Source organism: Centruroides sculpturatus, unplaced genomic scaffold, assembly GCF_000671375.1.
Source record: "Centruroides sculpturatus isolate CEXI.00-Female unplaced genomic scaffold, Cexi_2.0 scaffold1081, whole genome shotgun sequence".
Lineage (NCBI taxonomy): Eukaryota > Metazoa > Arthropoda > Arachnida > Scorpiones > Buthidae > Centruroides > Centruroides sculpturatus.
The window spans coordinates 132090-149898 of NW_019385377.1; the positions used below are offsets into that span (position 1 = coordinate 132090).

The following is a 17809-nucleotide window of genomic DNA, read 5'->3' on the forward strand; positions in this document are numbered from 1 at the left end:
GAGTAATGGACCAAACTGCTGTAAAATTTTCAAAGAGTAAAAATGTGGAAATGAAGATGCCATGAGGTTTGTAGAGTTTATGGACAATATATTGAGCAAAACAAGTGTATTCACAAATGTGTATTAAAGGATAAAAGTTAGAAACAAAGGTAAGTCAAAAGATTCTTATAATTCTCTATATTTACAAAATAAGTTAAACATGATAATTATAATATTAATTTCTAAATTTTAAATTGCCTAATCATGTCAATTTTAAAATTTGCCTTTTCTTTTTTCCAAATAGAAAGTTATTCTTCATCTGTTTATTACAAAATTTAGAAATAATTTCATTTAAAATTCAATTTAATGAAGTTAGGTAGGTCAACACTCCAAAATCTTTTACCCATATTTGGGAATTTAACATTAACTATTTTCCAAAATCTATAACATCAATAAACTTAGTTGTATCTTCCCAATAATTGAGAAAAGGATATTTTTGACCATATTTAGCAGAGCCATAAAGTTGATTAAAAACCTTTAATATAAGTAAAATTTTTGTTTATCTATGTTTGTAAGATATAAAGATTTAATAGTGAGAATATGTAAATATTTTAAGTTTGTTTCTTCCAATACCATAGAGCAGGGCTTCTTAAACTTTTTATATTCACGACCCCATTTATGATTGTGAATTTTTTCGCAACCCAAAAAAATCTAAAATAAAAATATATACAAATTTGCAAAAACAATAATGGTGTACTACCACAGTTCACTCTTGTGTTACAATGGAACAGAGACAACTGAATACACCGAAAAGCGACAACACTACACTAGTTCACACTACAGTGTTGCTGAATCATTGTCTCGATTGAACCCATATCTGTGGAGATCTAACCATGGTGATAACACAATCCANTCTTAAACTTTTTATATTCACGACCCCATTTATGATTGTGAATTTTTTCGCAACCCAAAAAAATCTAAAATAAAAATATATACAAATTTGCAAAAACAATAATGGTGTACTACCACAGTTTACTCTTGTGTTACAACGGAACAGAGACAACTGAATACACCGAAAAGCGACAACACTACACTAGTTCACACTACAGTGTTGCTGAATCATTGTCTCACTCCACCAGAAGTGACACAAAGCGCAACTCACGAAACCTATGACACAAAGTGTGCCATTTTCAAACTCTCGCAAATTATTTTCAATATTTTGCATTAAAATCTCGCAACCCCAAGATTTCGCTAGGTGACCCCAAATGGGGTCATGACCCATAGTTTAAGAAGCCATGCCATAGAGCAAAGGTGGCCAACCCAAGGCCCACAGGCTATGAAGTGCCTCACAGCTACATTTGGAATGATTCACATGGTGATAGAGCAAAAAACAAAAATCAATTAAGAAAAAGAACAATACAAAATCCTTGAAATTAAAAAAAACATGACAAGTGAGAACTAATCAACATTAGCATAAATTTTGAAAATAAACAGTATTTTAATAACTTCTTTAATAATTAAAAATATAAAATAAATCAATTTAAATTAAATTTAAGTTATTCCCTATAACATCACAAACTAACATTTTTATAATGCACATGAATGAAACAATACTTGGTTGCACTGAGAGAAATGCTCTCAACCACATGGCAACACTGCTATTGAGTCAGCTGTATCAACGTTGTGTTGACTTATTGTGTGTTAATCTTTATGTATAGTTGCCAGCAGTTGAGATGTGACAGTGATCGTGTTTTATTTTTACAAGTTTGAAATTTTTTGTTAAGTGTAATTAAATTAGGATTAAGTTCTTACAAATGGCTCTCAGTAAAGCTGGAACCATCTAAACAATAGCGTGAAAATGATGTGATGATACGGACTTTCAATAACAATTGGGAAGAACAATTTCTCTTCAAACAAGGGAAGTCATCAAAACCTGTGTGTTTGATCTGTTCTGCTACAGTTGAAATGCCAAATAAATATAATTTAGAAAGATACTTCAAACAGACACATGAGAACTTCAGCAGTAAGTATCAAGCAAGATCTTCTCTGAGAACAGATTATATTTGAAAGAAGAAGGCAGAGCTTTCATTTCAAAAAAATTTTTTTGTCAAAAAGAAGGAAGAAATAAAGGGCATTATGAAAATGTTATATGAAATTTCTCTACTTTTTGCACAGAAGAAACAACCCTTTTCAGATGATGAAATAGGGAAAGCGAGCTTATCTATTTTTGCTGAAAACAGTGGCAATCCAAGTGCTAAGAAGATGGCTGAAAACATCACTCTTTCCCATAATACAGTCATGAAAAGAGTGGTAGACATGACAAATGATGTATTGAAACAAATTAAAGTTGCTGTTGCTCTTTTCAAGTACTTTTCAATTGCAATGGACAAAAGTTGTGATATCACTGATAATGCACAATTACTCATTTATGTTCAATGTATTAATGAAAATTTTGATGTTACTCAAGATCTTCTTGATCACTGCCAGCTTTCAACCATAACTACAGATTCTGACATTTTTGAAGCACTGAATGGATGCATTGAAAATGCTGAGAATGATGGACAAAGACTAAACTAGACAGAATTTGCATTGACGGAGCTATTCAATGGTGGGAAAAAGGAATGGCTGTATTTCTCTGCTTGAAAAGTATTTGAAGCATAAGTTATTTAAATAACATTGGATTATTCATCATGAAGCACCCTGTGCTAAAGAGATGAAATTCAGCCATGTCATCGATCCTGTTAAACAGTGTCAATAAAATTCAGATGCAAGTTCTCAATTGCAAGGAGTTAAGAGTGATAATTATTCAAAGAGAAAACCAACAAACACAGAGAACTCCTGCTACATGGCTCTATCTGCTGGCTTTCAAAAGGAGAGGTATTGGTGTGTTTCTTCCAGTTGAAGGATCAGGTGTTTCAGTTTTTGGAACAGAAATTGAATTACCCACAGAGTTTGATTTACTTAAAGACAAAAATTAGCTCTGCGATTTAGCTTTCCCAGTAGACATAACAAATTATCTTAATGTACTTAATACTCATTTACAAAGTAAAAATTGTTTATTTCTGACAATGTTTAACCTAATTAGTTCATTCAAGGAGAAACTAAAATTGTTTTCAAGAAAACTGTCTAACTGTCTCAGAAAAATCCTGACCACTTTTACATTGTAAAAAGTTTTCAAAATAAGTATGATAATTTGGATTTTGATTTTAATAGGTAACATTCTGCCATTACAGCACTGAGTCATTTGATTCCCATTTCGAAGACTTTGAATCTGAAAGGACTAACCTCAACTCTGTTCATCAATCCATTCACCATTTCAAACAGCGAAATAGAGAAATAGCCACCCAAAATCCAATTGAAAATTGTAGACATTAAAAAATCACTCAGGACTTATAGAAAAATTTCAGGAGTTATGTGAACAGAGACTTCCCCTGATTTGAAAACCTTCTGGAAATTTGTTCCTAAAATTGATTATCCATAAATGCATGATCTTGCCCTGCAGATCATGGGCAAGCTTTTGTGTTCATGTTCACTGGTTTGATAAGCCCTAATATAAATAACTACCTTAATTTAAGTTAGAAGATATGATTAACTTAATAACAGTAAGGGCAAAAGGCAAAAAAACAATATGTTCACCATTACAGTTCAGTCAGCACCCAGGCACAGAACAAACACATGACATTTTTAAGCTTAGTAATTATATGTAAGATCTTACTCTAAATATATATTTGTCAAGATGTATTAGCACTTTTGTAGCAGGGTTGACAATTACTTCCATATTCAAATTTAAGTTCATTTAAAAAAGTAAGGAAAAGTGAATTTATACAACCAAACTGAAAAAACTACATACATGTTGACAGCTGACAGCTCACTTCACTAAAATCTCAAATTTTCTAGTATGACATCACTATCTCTTCAAAGATATGATGTCAGAAGTCCAGCGTGTATATAAAATGGCTGTAATTTGAATCAAAAGATTCTGAGAACCATTTGTATATTCTAAATCATCTTTAAATAAATTTTTTGAATTTTAAATAATCTTTAAAATTCAAAAAATTTTTAATTTTTTTATATTTTTATCATAAAAAAGCTTTTTATAATAAAAATATGTTTCACTAGTTTTCTAGAAAAGATTCAAATCAATTTGGCCCTTTTATTAATTCATTATTTCTTTTACATTTGAAAGATTCTCTATGACATTCACTGTAGTCCCAGCTGTACAGAAAGCTGTAAGGTTCCAAAAAACAGCCCATAAAACTGTGGCTGTTTTTGGAACCTTAGAACTCTACTTGTATACTTTTTAGAACTCATGAAGTCATCTCCTTGCTGTACCTGCATGTGCCAATGGATGTTGATTGATCTTTGATAAAATCAAACACTATACCACTTTTGCTTCATGCACTGCTTGAGAGGTGTCAAATTTTATTGGTCCATTGTCTTATATTTTTGCACATCAACAGTATTGCCAGTCACAGTTACTGTTGCTTTAGTCTTGGAAGTTTTGTTTATCAAAATTACTTTGCTATTGCTCATCCTAACTTTTAATGGTACTTTTCTTGTTTTCTATTGAATATGTCTTGTAATATTTTTTCATTAATCATACATAAATTACATATAACCAATAAAAATTTATAGGCTAAATATGAAAACTCAGGAATATTAAAACACTGTTGAAAACAGAAAAGTACAGTGGTGCCTTGAATAACGGATGCTGCAAACAACAGACTTTTAGTTTGGCCATTACATGAGGCGAACAACAGACTTTCCTTACGGCAGTTATGTGAGGCAACAATGGACTTTCCATTCAGCAGTTACATGAGGCGAACAATGGACTTTCTGTGAACAAGTGCGAATAATGTTTCCACTCTTTTGCCGTTGCCAATGACAATCTGTTATTTTTATAATATATTAGTATAATTAGAATATATTATTAGTATATCTGAAGTACAGAGCTCCTGTTGGGATTCGGATTGCTCCCTTGTTTATTACGTACATCACCTCAGTGCAGGATATTTACATTTATTCAAGTGTTGTGCAAATCATGGCTTCTAAAAAAACAGAAAGGTGATTTCAATTGAAACAAAGCAAGATATCATCAGAAGGAGTGAAAGTTGACAAAAACTTCCTTGTCAAATGGAGAGAGGTTCAGGAGCTTACAAACACTCATTATCCAAACACAGTTGAGGCCAACAGGATCAATGATCTCTACAATGACATCCTTGCCCGTCATTTCCGACAGGTATTGAAGAAGAGAGAGAAACAGACCACCTTGGACATGTTTTTCAAGAAGCCAGCTGCCAAAAAACAAAGGATGGAACAAGAGTAGTTGACAAGAGGATGGAACAAGAGGAGTTGACCCTGCAAGCTCGGGTAGTCTCTCCTGAATCTGACTCCGATTAAAAAACAATAAAAAGAGACCTGCTGCAATGTATACAAAGTCTGTATCTGTATGAATGTGTAAAGAAAGTGTTCCTCCACCTCCTCCTCACAACATCTGACTACCTAGCATAATTGGTGACTGCTCCATTTTCATTTTTTTATGGTACAGTACGGTTATTTTATGCTGCGGAACAAATTATATGTTTTAACTTGTATTTCTATGGGAAAATGCATTATGTATAACGGACTTTTCACTTAACGGACGTGCAGCTGGAATGGATTAAGTACATTATACGAGGCACCACTGTATTAAGAAAAAAGTACTTTTGTTAAAGAAGTTTGTCCTGTATAATTCAATGTGTGTTATTTCAAAGATTAATATTTTAAAAAGACAATTCAATTTGACAAGTTAAAAAATTTATTTTAATAAGATTAAACATTTGATATACTTATATAAAATTTAAATAATAATTAATATTACCAAATAAATTTTGAGATTTTTTAAAATAATATTAATAATAAAATAATATAAAATAAAATAAAATGTCTTCTTTAGGAAGCTAAACTATTTATTCAAAAAAATAGTTTGGCTACCTAAAGAAGTTATTTTATTTCATTATAGTTGATTTCATTTTGTTAAAATCACAGTGCCAAGAGTTACACAATTTGAAGAAAAAAATAAAAAACACAATACAGGTAACCCCCATATAACACGGCACTTCTATAGCACAGATTCACTCAAACACGGTTCGAGAATTGGTACCATCCCCATATAACACAATACTGTTATAGCATGGATTCACTCTGACACGGTTCGAGAATTGGGTAAAACCCTCGTACAACATGAAATGTAATAAAGTTTTACATACTTATGTAATAATAGTTCACAAAAATTGTTATTTTCATGAACTATTAATACTTAAGTATGTAAATTTTCTTTTCTCGCCTTCTGTTGATACACATGGTTCTTCTCGAAACTTGTTTCAATGTTGCCATATCTCGACACTTCTGCTTCTGATGTTGCCAGATGTTTTTCCCTTATTCCATACTTGCTTTATTCTTCATAAGTGCTTAGCACCATATAAGAAAATTTATAAAAATCTTTTAACTAGAAGCAAGCAATCTAAAATTACATACTTTTTGCAAAAGGTAAAGCATGGATCTGAAGATAATGCAGAAAAATGCTCAGAGGATAAGGATAACTTGCCAAAAAGAAAATGCTCTCGGTTAATAGTGCTTTTAGTGATGACGAAGAAAACATTGTTTAATTTATATTATTATGTATCACTTAAGATAATTTTAATAAAGATATTTATCTTAATTATGAAAATATAATAGCATGCTTTTTTAATTTTTGGAACCTAACCCTCCTTTTCGTACTAGTTCTTTGTTTCGTATAACACGGATTCGCATAACACGGCAATTTTTTGGAACGTAACTACAGTGTTATACGGGGGTTACCTGTATTTGAAAGATATTTTCATTTTTTAAGTGTTATACTTTGTATCTCTAACTGCTTTTATCTTTTCTAAAAATACTAATACTTTACTATTCCTATTAGAAGCCAATCCTTAATTTTACTATTTCTTTGATAAACTATCATAATAAAGAACCCTCCCCATTATGGTATCATGCTTTGTTTTTGAGAGATCAATATTTTAATATATAATAAATAGCATATTCTAATGAAATCTGAGATTTTTTTTTGCTATGAATAACTGCCTTTTCCTTAACCATTTCTATGATGTTTTTGTCCTAGTTTAAATATACTGGAGCTATTTAATCACTATATGAACAAAATGTGCAGTAATTTTTCTACAAAAAAAAATAGAATCACAATCCAATGTTTTTACCAATTTGTGTTACAGCTTTATCTGTACACAGAATTAAAATTACAATAATAAAAAATGTTTAAAATCTATATATTTTGTGCATTTTACATAGTTTTATCACGAATAATATACAGTAATTATGGGCTTTAACAGAAGCCAATGTTTCAGTGAGCTTCTAATAAGGACAATAAAATTTATTTATCTAGAAACATAATGTATTATTTGAAGGGGAAATATTCATATTAATTACTTATCAAAATGTCTACAATCTTAATCCCTAATATACAAGGTCCGTTCAAAAAGTGTTGGACCTTTGGTCGGCAAAAATAAATTTATTGACTTTGAGGTACAAAACCCTAATCCCCTTCAAAGTAGTCTCCTTGGTAATGTATACACTTCTCCCAGCGTTCCTGCCATTGCTGGAAACGCTGCTGGAATGCATCTTTTGGAATGGCCATCAGCCGGTCCGTCGCATTCCGCACGATGTCTTCTCTCGACTAAATTCGGGTTCCTTTTAGCAGCATTTTCAGCTTGGGAAATAGCCAAAGGTCCCATGGAGCCATGTGGGGAAAGTACAGAGCATGACGAACCACAGGAGTATTGTGTTTGGCGACGAAAGCCCGAAACAGATGCGCAGAATGGGCGGATGCGTTATCACGATGGAGCTGCCAAGTTTTGATCGACCACAGATCCGGTCATTTGCGTCGCACTATATCGGAAAGACGACGAAGGACCTCCTGGTAGTACTCCTTTGTGATGGTTTGGCCTCGTGGTGCGTACTCACGACACCCCACCACACGAGAGTCGAAAAAACTGTCAACATGACCTTTGATATTGCTGCGGACCTGCCGCGCTTTTTTTGGCCTCGAGGATCGTCCCTGAAAGCCTGCTGAATCTTGCGAATGGTTTACGCTCGGGTATCGCCAAGGTTTTTGGCAAAATTTGATGTAATATCGCTGCTCACGTTGTTAGTCATTTTCCAGCTTAGTGGAATCCGACGAGAGCGCACTACATGACCTCACTCATAGGCCGATTGCCAACGACTGACGCTTCCTGCAGGCAGGAAAAAATTCAGGGCTGTGCATGACTATCCCCTCCACAACTCCACCGAAGGAGGCCTCTCGCGCATCATTGGTTTACGCGGAAAAAAAAAAGGCCCGATACTTTTTGTACAGACCTTGTATGTTTAAAAAATTTTCATAATGAAATTAGATATCAAAACAACTTTTGCAAAATATGCAGTTATTGAATAAAGTTTCAATCCATCATGGTATAAAATAATTATACAGATTAATTGCATATACAATTATATCAGAAAAAAAATCATCTTACAAATGTTTAAAACCAAAGATGGAAAAAAATATCTAAATATAAACACATTTCTCTGATTAATTATTATTTTAAATATAATACAGTTTAATGATATCTTGATGAACACAAAAAAGTAGTTTAAAATGTTATCAATCAAAATAACTATTGTACTACTGACTGCCATCTACAATATTGGGAAATAAATTTTAGTTAATAAATTATTTCAATGATATGATATACGTCTCAAAAATTTTAGAATTTCCTTTTATTACAACGGAAGCTTTAATTATCAAAACTATTTTATGAAAATATGTAAAAAAATAAAAGAATTCAAAAATTGAAAGTAAAAGAACATATCATTCACATACATGATTAAATGTGTGATTATAGATATCAATGTCACCTGTACATTTGATATATTTAACATGTTATTTAAATTATTTGAGTTTATCTTTTTATTTGGATTGCTAAATATTTCAAATATCAAGTTAATTATAATTAATAATCTAATATTTCACACATAAATGTCTCAAAAAGTTTTATAAAATACTAATTTATCCATTTAATAAATATTAAATGTTCAACTATGAGAACTATTAATGCAACTTAATATAAAATTTAAAAAAATATATCATTTCAAAAAATTGAAAATTTTATCCTAGTGATAATAGCCATTATTATCTAGATAAAATTAAAATAATACATATAGTGTTTAATTTTCATAATAAGATATAGAACAATTAAGGATTAGTTCCAGACGTCATTATGAAAAATCTAATAATACTACAGTTTGAAGTAAAATAAAAATTTAAAACGAAACATTAATTTTTTATTTTATATGAAGTCCAAAATCTAAACGAATATTCTTTTTGAAAGTTTTCTTTACAGAAATCAAATTCCTTTTTAATTGAGTATATTATATTAAATATATGATATACTTCATTCTGAAATTCCACAGACAAATGTTGAATGCACTCTATGACATCAATATTTAAATTTAAAATATCCAATCCATAAAAATAAGTATATTTTAAAATACAAAATGTCTTTTAAATATTGCAATGTTGTTATAAAATATATTAAGCATACATTGAGCCCTCATAATTTTTCTCTCCATACAAAAAAGAAAAAACTGCCCCTTGTTTCCAGGTTGTTGTTGGACTACCAGATACAATCTGTGGAATTTCAGAATAATGCATTTTTTAAATACAAATGTTAAACCTGAAGCAGGTTTACGAATAAATCAAAAATTATAGCTTCAATTAAAAAATAATAAGTTACAAATTATAAATTTTACTTACCTCTGCTAGCTTCAAGGGCACAAATTCTCCAAGTACTTCTTTTATAAAAGCTTGACGAGTAATTATTCCATTAAGATTAGAGGCACGATAAAATGCATCACGAAGCCGTTTTAGTTCTGCATCAGAAACTAAAATAATAATTAACTTTCATAAATATTTTTTGTTCCTTCATGTAGACATTTTTAAAATCTAATTTTAACTTTACAATACCATTTGTACAGTATATGTGAAGAAGGCATTTATGATCTATGATATATCATATGATTACTAGAAATTCTATTAATATTTTAACAGATACTGTTAGCATTAAATTGCTTAAAAATGTGAATTACTAATAATAATCATTCAATAATTTAATTGAATTTAATATTTTTTCATTTTGTTTAACAAAATAAAATTCTCTCTCTCTCTCCTTTTAATCAGTTATATTTTTAACAAGATTTTAATAAGTAGACAATAATGTTTTATTAATGTTTCTATCTAATTTTATTAAATAGTATATGTAGCAATAACATACTATATAATAAAATTTTTAGCAACGTATGTGTACTATGAAGAATTGTTTTGAATATAGATCTATACATCATTATATAATTACTACTACTTTTAAATTAAATCAAAAATGGATTAATCAAATAGCACTAAAACTATTTTGAGCCTTGAATATCTTCTATTTCTCAAAACATATTTTTCTTAATAAACATTGTCTAGAAAGTACTAGACAATATTCATTAAGATGGTACTAGAAAGTACTAGACAATGTAGATGGTACTAGAAAGAAATGTGTCAATTCCTTTCTAGTACCATCTTAATGAATATTAAGATCCATATGAACACACATTACTCTTGTTTTAGTTAAACAGCAAAAAATTTCATTTAATATAATTCAAATACATACAAATAAATATTTTTCCTTTTCATCAATTTTTATAAATTACTAGCAGAGAAACTCAGAATTGTCTAGAAATGTATTATATCCTTGAAACAAAAAGTATCAAAGAAGACATGAAAAATAATTTACTTAAAAACAGATTCATACATGTGTTTTAATTGTAAAACCAGACACAAAGACACAAATTGTTTTCACTTCCTGCTCTTGAAAACATACATAATGTTGACTATGGAAAATACAAGAAATATACAGGTTAAAGTTAGCAACTCTAAGAGACTGTCTTTTGTGCTTTGTAAATTGGCATTGCAAACATGAAACACACTGAAATTGAATAAGTATGAATTCAAAAGACATAGGATCCATAGGAATGGTGGATAATTGAAAGATGAATACTGTACAGCATTTCCTTTAGCATAGTCTGTCAAGTACACCAATTAAAATTGAATCACTTTTGCTTTTGTCATTGAACTGTACCAATTAAAAATAGTCATTATTTTAATTTTTTTTTAATTTCACAGGTCTGCAAAAAAATTTTGCTGAATTATATGTTTTAAAGATTGCAGATTCTAAAAATAACTTCCGTTACATCCCATCATGTAAAGGCTTTTTGCAAAATAAAAACAAATTTTTGATAAAAACTCTTATTTATTACAATGAACTAAATATATTATATTTTCAACTAATCAACAAATTGTTTCTGATATTTATACACGATTTTAGGTCTACTCTTTTTTCTTATGAAACCTTTTCTTCTTTTTGATGTTTCTCCAAACTCGTTTCCGATTTCCTTCTCTGGTTTCTCGATTGAGCATCCAACAGTAGTCAGCTAACATTTTGACATCCCATTTTCCTTGGTAACGTCTCTCGATATCACGGACATTCTGTTGAAATCTTTCACCCTGTTCTTCACTGTAGGCTCCCAAGTTTTCGGAAAAATAGTCAATATGGGAGTGTAAAAAATGAACTTTTAAGCTCATCTTGCATCCTTGAGCTTCATACGCTACTACCAGCATGCGTTGTACAATGGTTTTGTAGTCAGGGTCCTTAGTATTCCCCAAAAACTTATGCATTATATTCTTGAAAGAGTCCCATGCTTCTTTTTCCTTTTCTCCTATTGTTTCCAAAAATCTGCTTTTTTTGGTATTTTTTTCGTTTTTACCAAGTTGAAATCTAAGAAAATGTATAAAAACCCTATGCAGTTTTTTACTTGCAGACCTGTGTTTTTTTAAGTATTTTGATTTCCTTCTATATTTTTGCATTCATGAAATGATGATGATTTACTTTAATCAGAAAAAAATTCATGTAATTATCTGTAAAATTTCTGTAATATTCAATATTTGAATTTAATTTCAAAGTGATTGTGCTCATTAAAACAAAATTTGTATGAATTGCTTTCTTAAAAGCTGAATTCTTATTAGTTTCTGAACCACCAAGATTTTGAGGCTAGTATAACCTCAGATATGAATTCACAATCTCTAAAAGCTCAAGTCTCATTGTTTTCCAGAAAGCATTGCTATGATTATCAGTTTTTTGCAAATGGATTTCAACTGGTAATCAGCCAACAAATTCAGATTTCCAAGCAAACAAACTGAAAATTCAAATTGAAAGTCCTCTTAGGTACATTTTTATGTTATTTATAATTTTCTATTAAATAATTCATCTTTTCAAAATGTCACTCATTATCTCATTAATCAAACTGATAGAAGGATCTACTGTATATAAAAAAATAAAGTTTATTCAACAAATACAGGCATTGAATTCTTTCTTGATGAGAAAATAATCACTGAAAAGTTTCATTACATATGTTCAGACCATTTCCAAATACATAAAGAATAAACAAACAATAATAATTCTTTTTATGTTAGCTATAAAAAAATATTTTTCAAACTATTTTGATTATATATTAAAGACCACATTTGGCATTCTGTCAATATTTTAAATGATATAGTTACATGCTGTAAAATCTGTTATTAAATCATAAACCAAAAATTATTTAGCAATTACTGTATTTCACATTAATATTAATAATACATTCATTCCTTATTACACGAACACTGACTTTATAAACTATAAACATTTATATCTACTTTTCATTATACAAACAATATTTCACAATTACAGATAATATTTTTCATACAATATGTATTGACCATAACACAGATATACAGTGCAAAAGAATGCAATGTATCTGTTGTACTCTTAACAAATAGTATTCCAACAATCTGATAAGAGAGCAAACACGATAATTTAAAACTTATTTTATTTATTTGCTTTAATATATGGACATTTTGGATAATAGGTCAGCTAATGAAATTTGATATTCCTAACAGATTGAAAACTACAGTATGCTACAATAGAACTTACAGAATGAATCATATTTTTTTCAACAACAATATTCTATTTAGACTGTTTATGTTACAATGAGGATTTTTGAAAATAAGGCATCAAAAAAGTGAATTAGTCAACCTAGATTCAAGATGTTTATCAAATTAAAAACTTTTATATAATTTATTTTAATCAATATTAAGAGAAATCTTTTATCTAACACTACATGAAGAATATAAACCATACTAATAAGTAAAAGCATTACATAGCATCACTATCACTACAGTATTAATAATAATACTGTATATTCTATTACATTATTAGCATTAATTAATTAATTTAATGGTAAAAAACATTTAGCTACTGCTAAAAAACATTGTAATAAAATTATTATTTGTTTTTGTAATTAAAGTTTCTCTTATTAATAGTTTGGATATCATCCAGGGCTGTGGAGTCGGAGTCGGAGTCGTGGAGTTTTGGTGTTTTAGCCGGAGTCAGAGTCAGTAGATTTTTATGCGACTCCACAGCCCTGATATCATCAAATCATACAATATGAATTTTAAAAGAAAAATCTATTTTTTTGAATTATTCAACAAACCAAAATACAATTTCAAATAATCATTTTATTTTTCATACAATAACCATATAAAATTTGTATATTAATAAAACCTAAATAAAATTATTTAAAAGAAATACTACATATTATTAACATTAAAAACATACATTTTATTTTTTTATGCTCATAAAAAATATGGTCATGAATTTGACAAGGACAAATCACAAAAAGTAGAAACTGAATCAACCATCATAACAACAATGATAAAGAGAAACAGAAAAGAAGGAGTGAGAAACAGCCTTGAATTATTTATAGTACATATTATTTTCTGTAAATTGTTCAAAAAGTTTAGAAATTAAAATGTTCACTACAGTATGAAACTATTCTATCTCTAAAATATGATGATTTTTGGAATGAAAATATTAATATATTTTATATATATACAAGAATCCTTATTAATTTGAACTCAGATAGTTCAAAACTGTACATTTAGCCTGGTTAGAAATATAGAGATTTACATGTTAAGGAATTCAGTTTGTTCAAAATATGGCTACTTCAAAATCTGAAGTGAAAATTCTGTCCAAACTGTAATATGCATATGTTAACTCATTCATTTAGATTGAAGTGTCTCCATACCATAAGAGAACAATAGACAAAGCACAACTCTAATCTGGTCAACATGGCTTTGTTTTTATAGTAATGCATTTTTGGGTGTCACTTTACTCATGGAATACCCTTTTTTCTCATATCTCATAAAATATGGCTGGACAAGATTGGGCTACAAGAAACAAATTGAGATATTTGTAGAGCTCTAGGCTACTACATTTGGGCAACTTACTACTTTTTGGGCCACATTAAAAATAATTTGGATTACTTTTTATAAAAACCTATCTGGCAACCAGTGAAGTTTCACCAGATACATGCTGTTTACCTGCAGTTTATTTATACTATTATTATTAATTATTAATTAACAAAAATAGCATTCTTTATAAGTAGCTATATTCTGCTTGTTACATCAGTTTCATGGCAATTGGCATACTGTACAGAAATATGTAAATCTTAATAATTCAAAACTTGATAATTTGAAGTTGCAATTATTTCATCCCTTGAATTTCAAAGTAATGAGGATTTCCTGTATATGTATGGTGCTATCAAAAAGTTCCAGAACATCCTCAATTGTTTAAAAAATACATCTGCAGTTGTCACTGCAGCATCTGTTATCATGCAGTTCTTATTCAGGATCATTAGAACAATGAATCTTGATATTTGCAAATCCATCATTGACTATAGAAAAAGCCAAAAATCTTTCAATAAAGCAAATGAAATTTTATGTTAATATTTTTTGTATACAGGGTATCATTCTTAAATTTTTGTTAAAAGCTTTTCCACTATTAATGCAGCAAGTTTCTAAAAGGTGCTCTATTCCCTGTATAGAGAAAAAATCAAAATATCCAGATCTCACTGATGGAGTGGTGCTCTTGCATGATAATGAATGACTTTATATAGTACAGTACAATCTGTAGAAGATCTATGGCAAAAGCCAACAGATGATTGGAAAGTGTTGTTTCATCCTCCCTATACTGTATCTCTAATCTCTCACCATATGATTTTCACATTTGTCCCAATGAAGAAACACTTAGGATACAGGTTAAGACCTGTTGTCCTAAATGAATTTCCATCCCTCACACAGGCAGTGACACAATTGATTCAACAGCAGTAATGTGAATTCTATAATAAAAAAGGGGGGTATCAGGAGCCTGCTGTCTCAATAGGACAATTGTCTAAACAGCAGTAGGGAGTACTTTTAGCTTCAATATAAATATAGTAGAATATTAAGATGTTCTGGGCATTTTGACTGTACCATTTATATTCTAACATATAATTATATAATACATACAATTAATTTAATAATTATAGAACACTATATTAATAAATATTAAAACACGATAAAAACTTAAAAGATTAACTTAAACTTAAGTTAATCTTTCCTGTCCCAATATTGTTTAATATGCTTTTTAGTAGACTAAAAAGCATATTAAAAACTTAAAAAACCTAAAATTAAAGATAAAAAATATCTAATAAAGACATTTTTTTACTTTGTTTTTATACTTTCTTTACCATAACATTGATTAAAATAACAAATTCAAACCACATACAACACCTTATTTTGCCAATTAAAACATTTAATAATCACAAATGTTTTTGGCTTCTTCTACAAGCCATCCTCAAGTGTTATCATTCTACCATTCTATCATTATCTAACATTCTATCATTAGAATACAACATTCTAACAGAATTTTGAATATAGTAAATTTAAATATGAATAAAAAAACATAAAACAATTTTAAAAAGGTGAATGTTACACAAAATCAAATTAAATTAATAATAAAAGATGAAACATAAAATATAATTACGATAAATGTGTTAATATATAACAAAGAGCCAAAATTGAAAATGTAATGTTACTTCTTTGACCAAAAGGCAATCTATAAACTATCATGTTTTAGTTTTTTCTTCACAATGTATTTCCATGCTGATGGTAATCCTTCTGCATTCCTAGCATTCAGACACCTATTCATTATCCTGCTTCTGACTTATACTGTATTTCTAACTTTTCTGTACTCATCAGCTAATGATGATGAATGCACTGGTTTTATGATGTCAGCCTCCTCCCACTTTACAACTGAACCTTCCACTTGGGTCATGGTGGACAACACAGTCCTTTTTTGATGTATTTATGCTCTTTAAAGCATATTTTGAGATTTATTTTTTCTGACTCCAAAGTATTCTTTTTTGACCCCCAACTGTTTGTTTACATACAAAATTATATAGACTCCTGCTTTTGCTTCTTTTTTTCTTCTTTAATAAATTCAAGTTATCTATAAATTTTGAAACATTTTTATATCAACATGTAGCATTATTTTTTATGCAAATCCATCATAAAATAATGTAAGTTAATCATATATTAAACTGATCATATTACAAAGGCCCTCTATATTTTCTTTCTTCTCATTTTGCAATATACAATATTTTTAAAATGTTCTGTATACTATTTAATATAAATTAACTAATACATTTTAATCTATTTACTCTTATTTCCATAAACTTTACATTGTACTTCCATTCTTTCCAATTCAATTATTTTCATAAAATTTGAAATAAATATGTTATTTTATTCAACATTAAAATTATAAAATAAAAATAAAAAAAAGAGATAATAAATTCTTATTATTCAAATTAAGATTATAAAGTAAGAAACACTTATATAATGAATATATTATAGATAATCAGCTATAAGAGATGCAAATTTATAGACTTTTTTATTCCCAATAAAATAGTAAACTTTCAAAATGTTATTGGTTTCCCAGTAAATTACTGGTAAGTTTTAAATTTTAATTCCAATTGTAAAAATTAACATACTAGTGATTATTTAATTGATGATGTGGACAACTAAACAATCTTTAGTGCTTCTTGATCAATTGAATTCCCTTTTATCTATTTTGAAAAGCAAAAGAAACTTTTGCTTTTCAAAATAGATTTTGAAAAGCAAAAGAAACTTTTGCTTTTCAAAACAGACCAAAAATAGAATGTATTGTAATATTTTAGTTGCCATAAGTAAAAAGGGACAAGTGCAAATGCTCACATTCAAATAAATGTGTTGAATTTTGCCAACTAAAATCGTTATTGAACAATAGGTGTATGGGTTAAGAAACTTGTTTGTTTAGTTATGGCAATGCAACACTTGGGCAATCTGCCTAAAGGGATTACCTTCAGGAGGTCTGTTTAAGGGAAACTGGCCTCTATTTAGGCATTACCGACATGGAGAAAACCTTGAAAACTCCAGGTGGCCAGCCTGTCTGAGCGAGACACGAACCCACGACCAAACTCCCAGTGTTCAGGGAACGAAGACCACTTGGCCACTGGTGGACCTGGGTTAAGAAACAAATCTGCAAATTGTCTAGCATGATGCTGTAATATAATACTTTTAAAATTATAAAGAACAGTAAAGTAATAATTTAATAGATAAATCTCTACCTAATTTGGGATCAGGTAAGACCATTCAATACGCCAATAACTTTACAACTGCTTATGTGAACCATTAGGCCAGGTCAAGAGACAATGAAATATCATAATATCCCACCCATAGTACCAGCCACAGCAATATGTTAATGCAGCCATAGCTCCCTTGATCAAACGGGCATTCTTACTACCATTGACACAACATCTTATCAAT

General features: G+C 29.5%; 1 protein-coding gene across 1 annotated transcript in view; it reads right to left on the minus strand.

Moving 5' to 3' along the window:
• Positions 1-17809, minus strand: part of LOC111638318 (ubiquitin carboxyl-terminal hydrolase 32-like) — a 158206-nt gene that overhangs the window by 118909 nt on the left and 21488 nt on the right. Inside the window, exon 2 of the mRNA XM_023384009.1 lies at positions 9803-9930. Within this exon, the coding sequence (XP_023239777.1) occupies positions 9803-9930 (128 nt within the window). The remainder of the gene's footprint in view (positions 1-9802; positions 9931-17809) is intronic.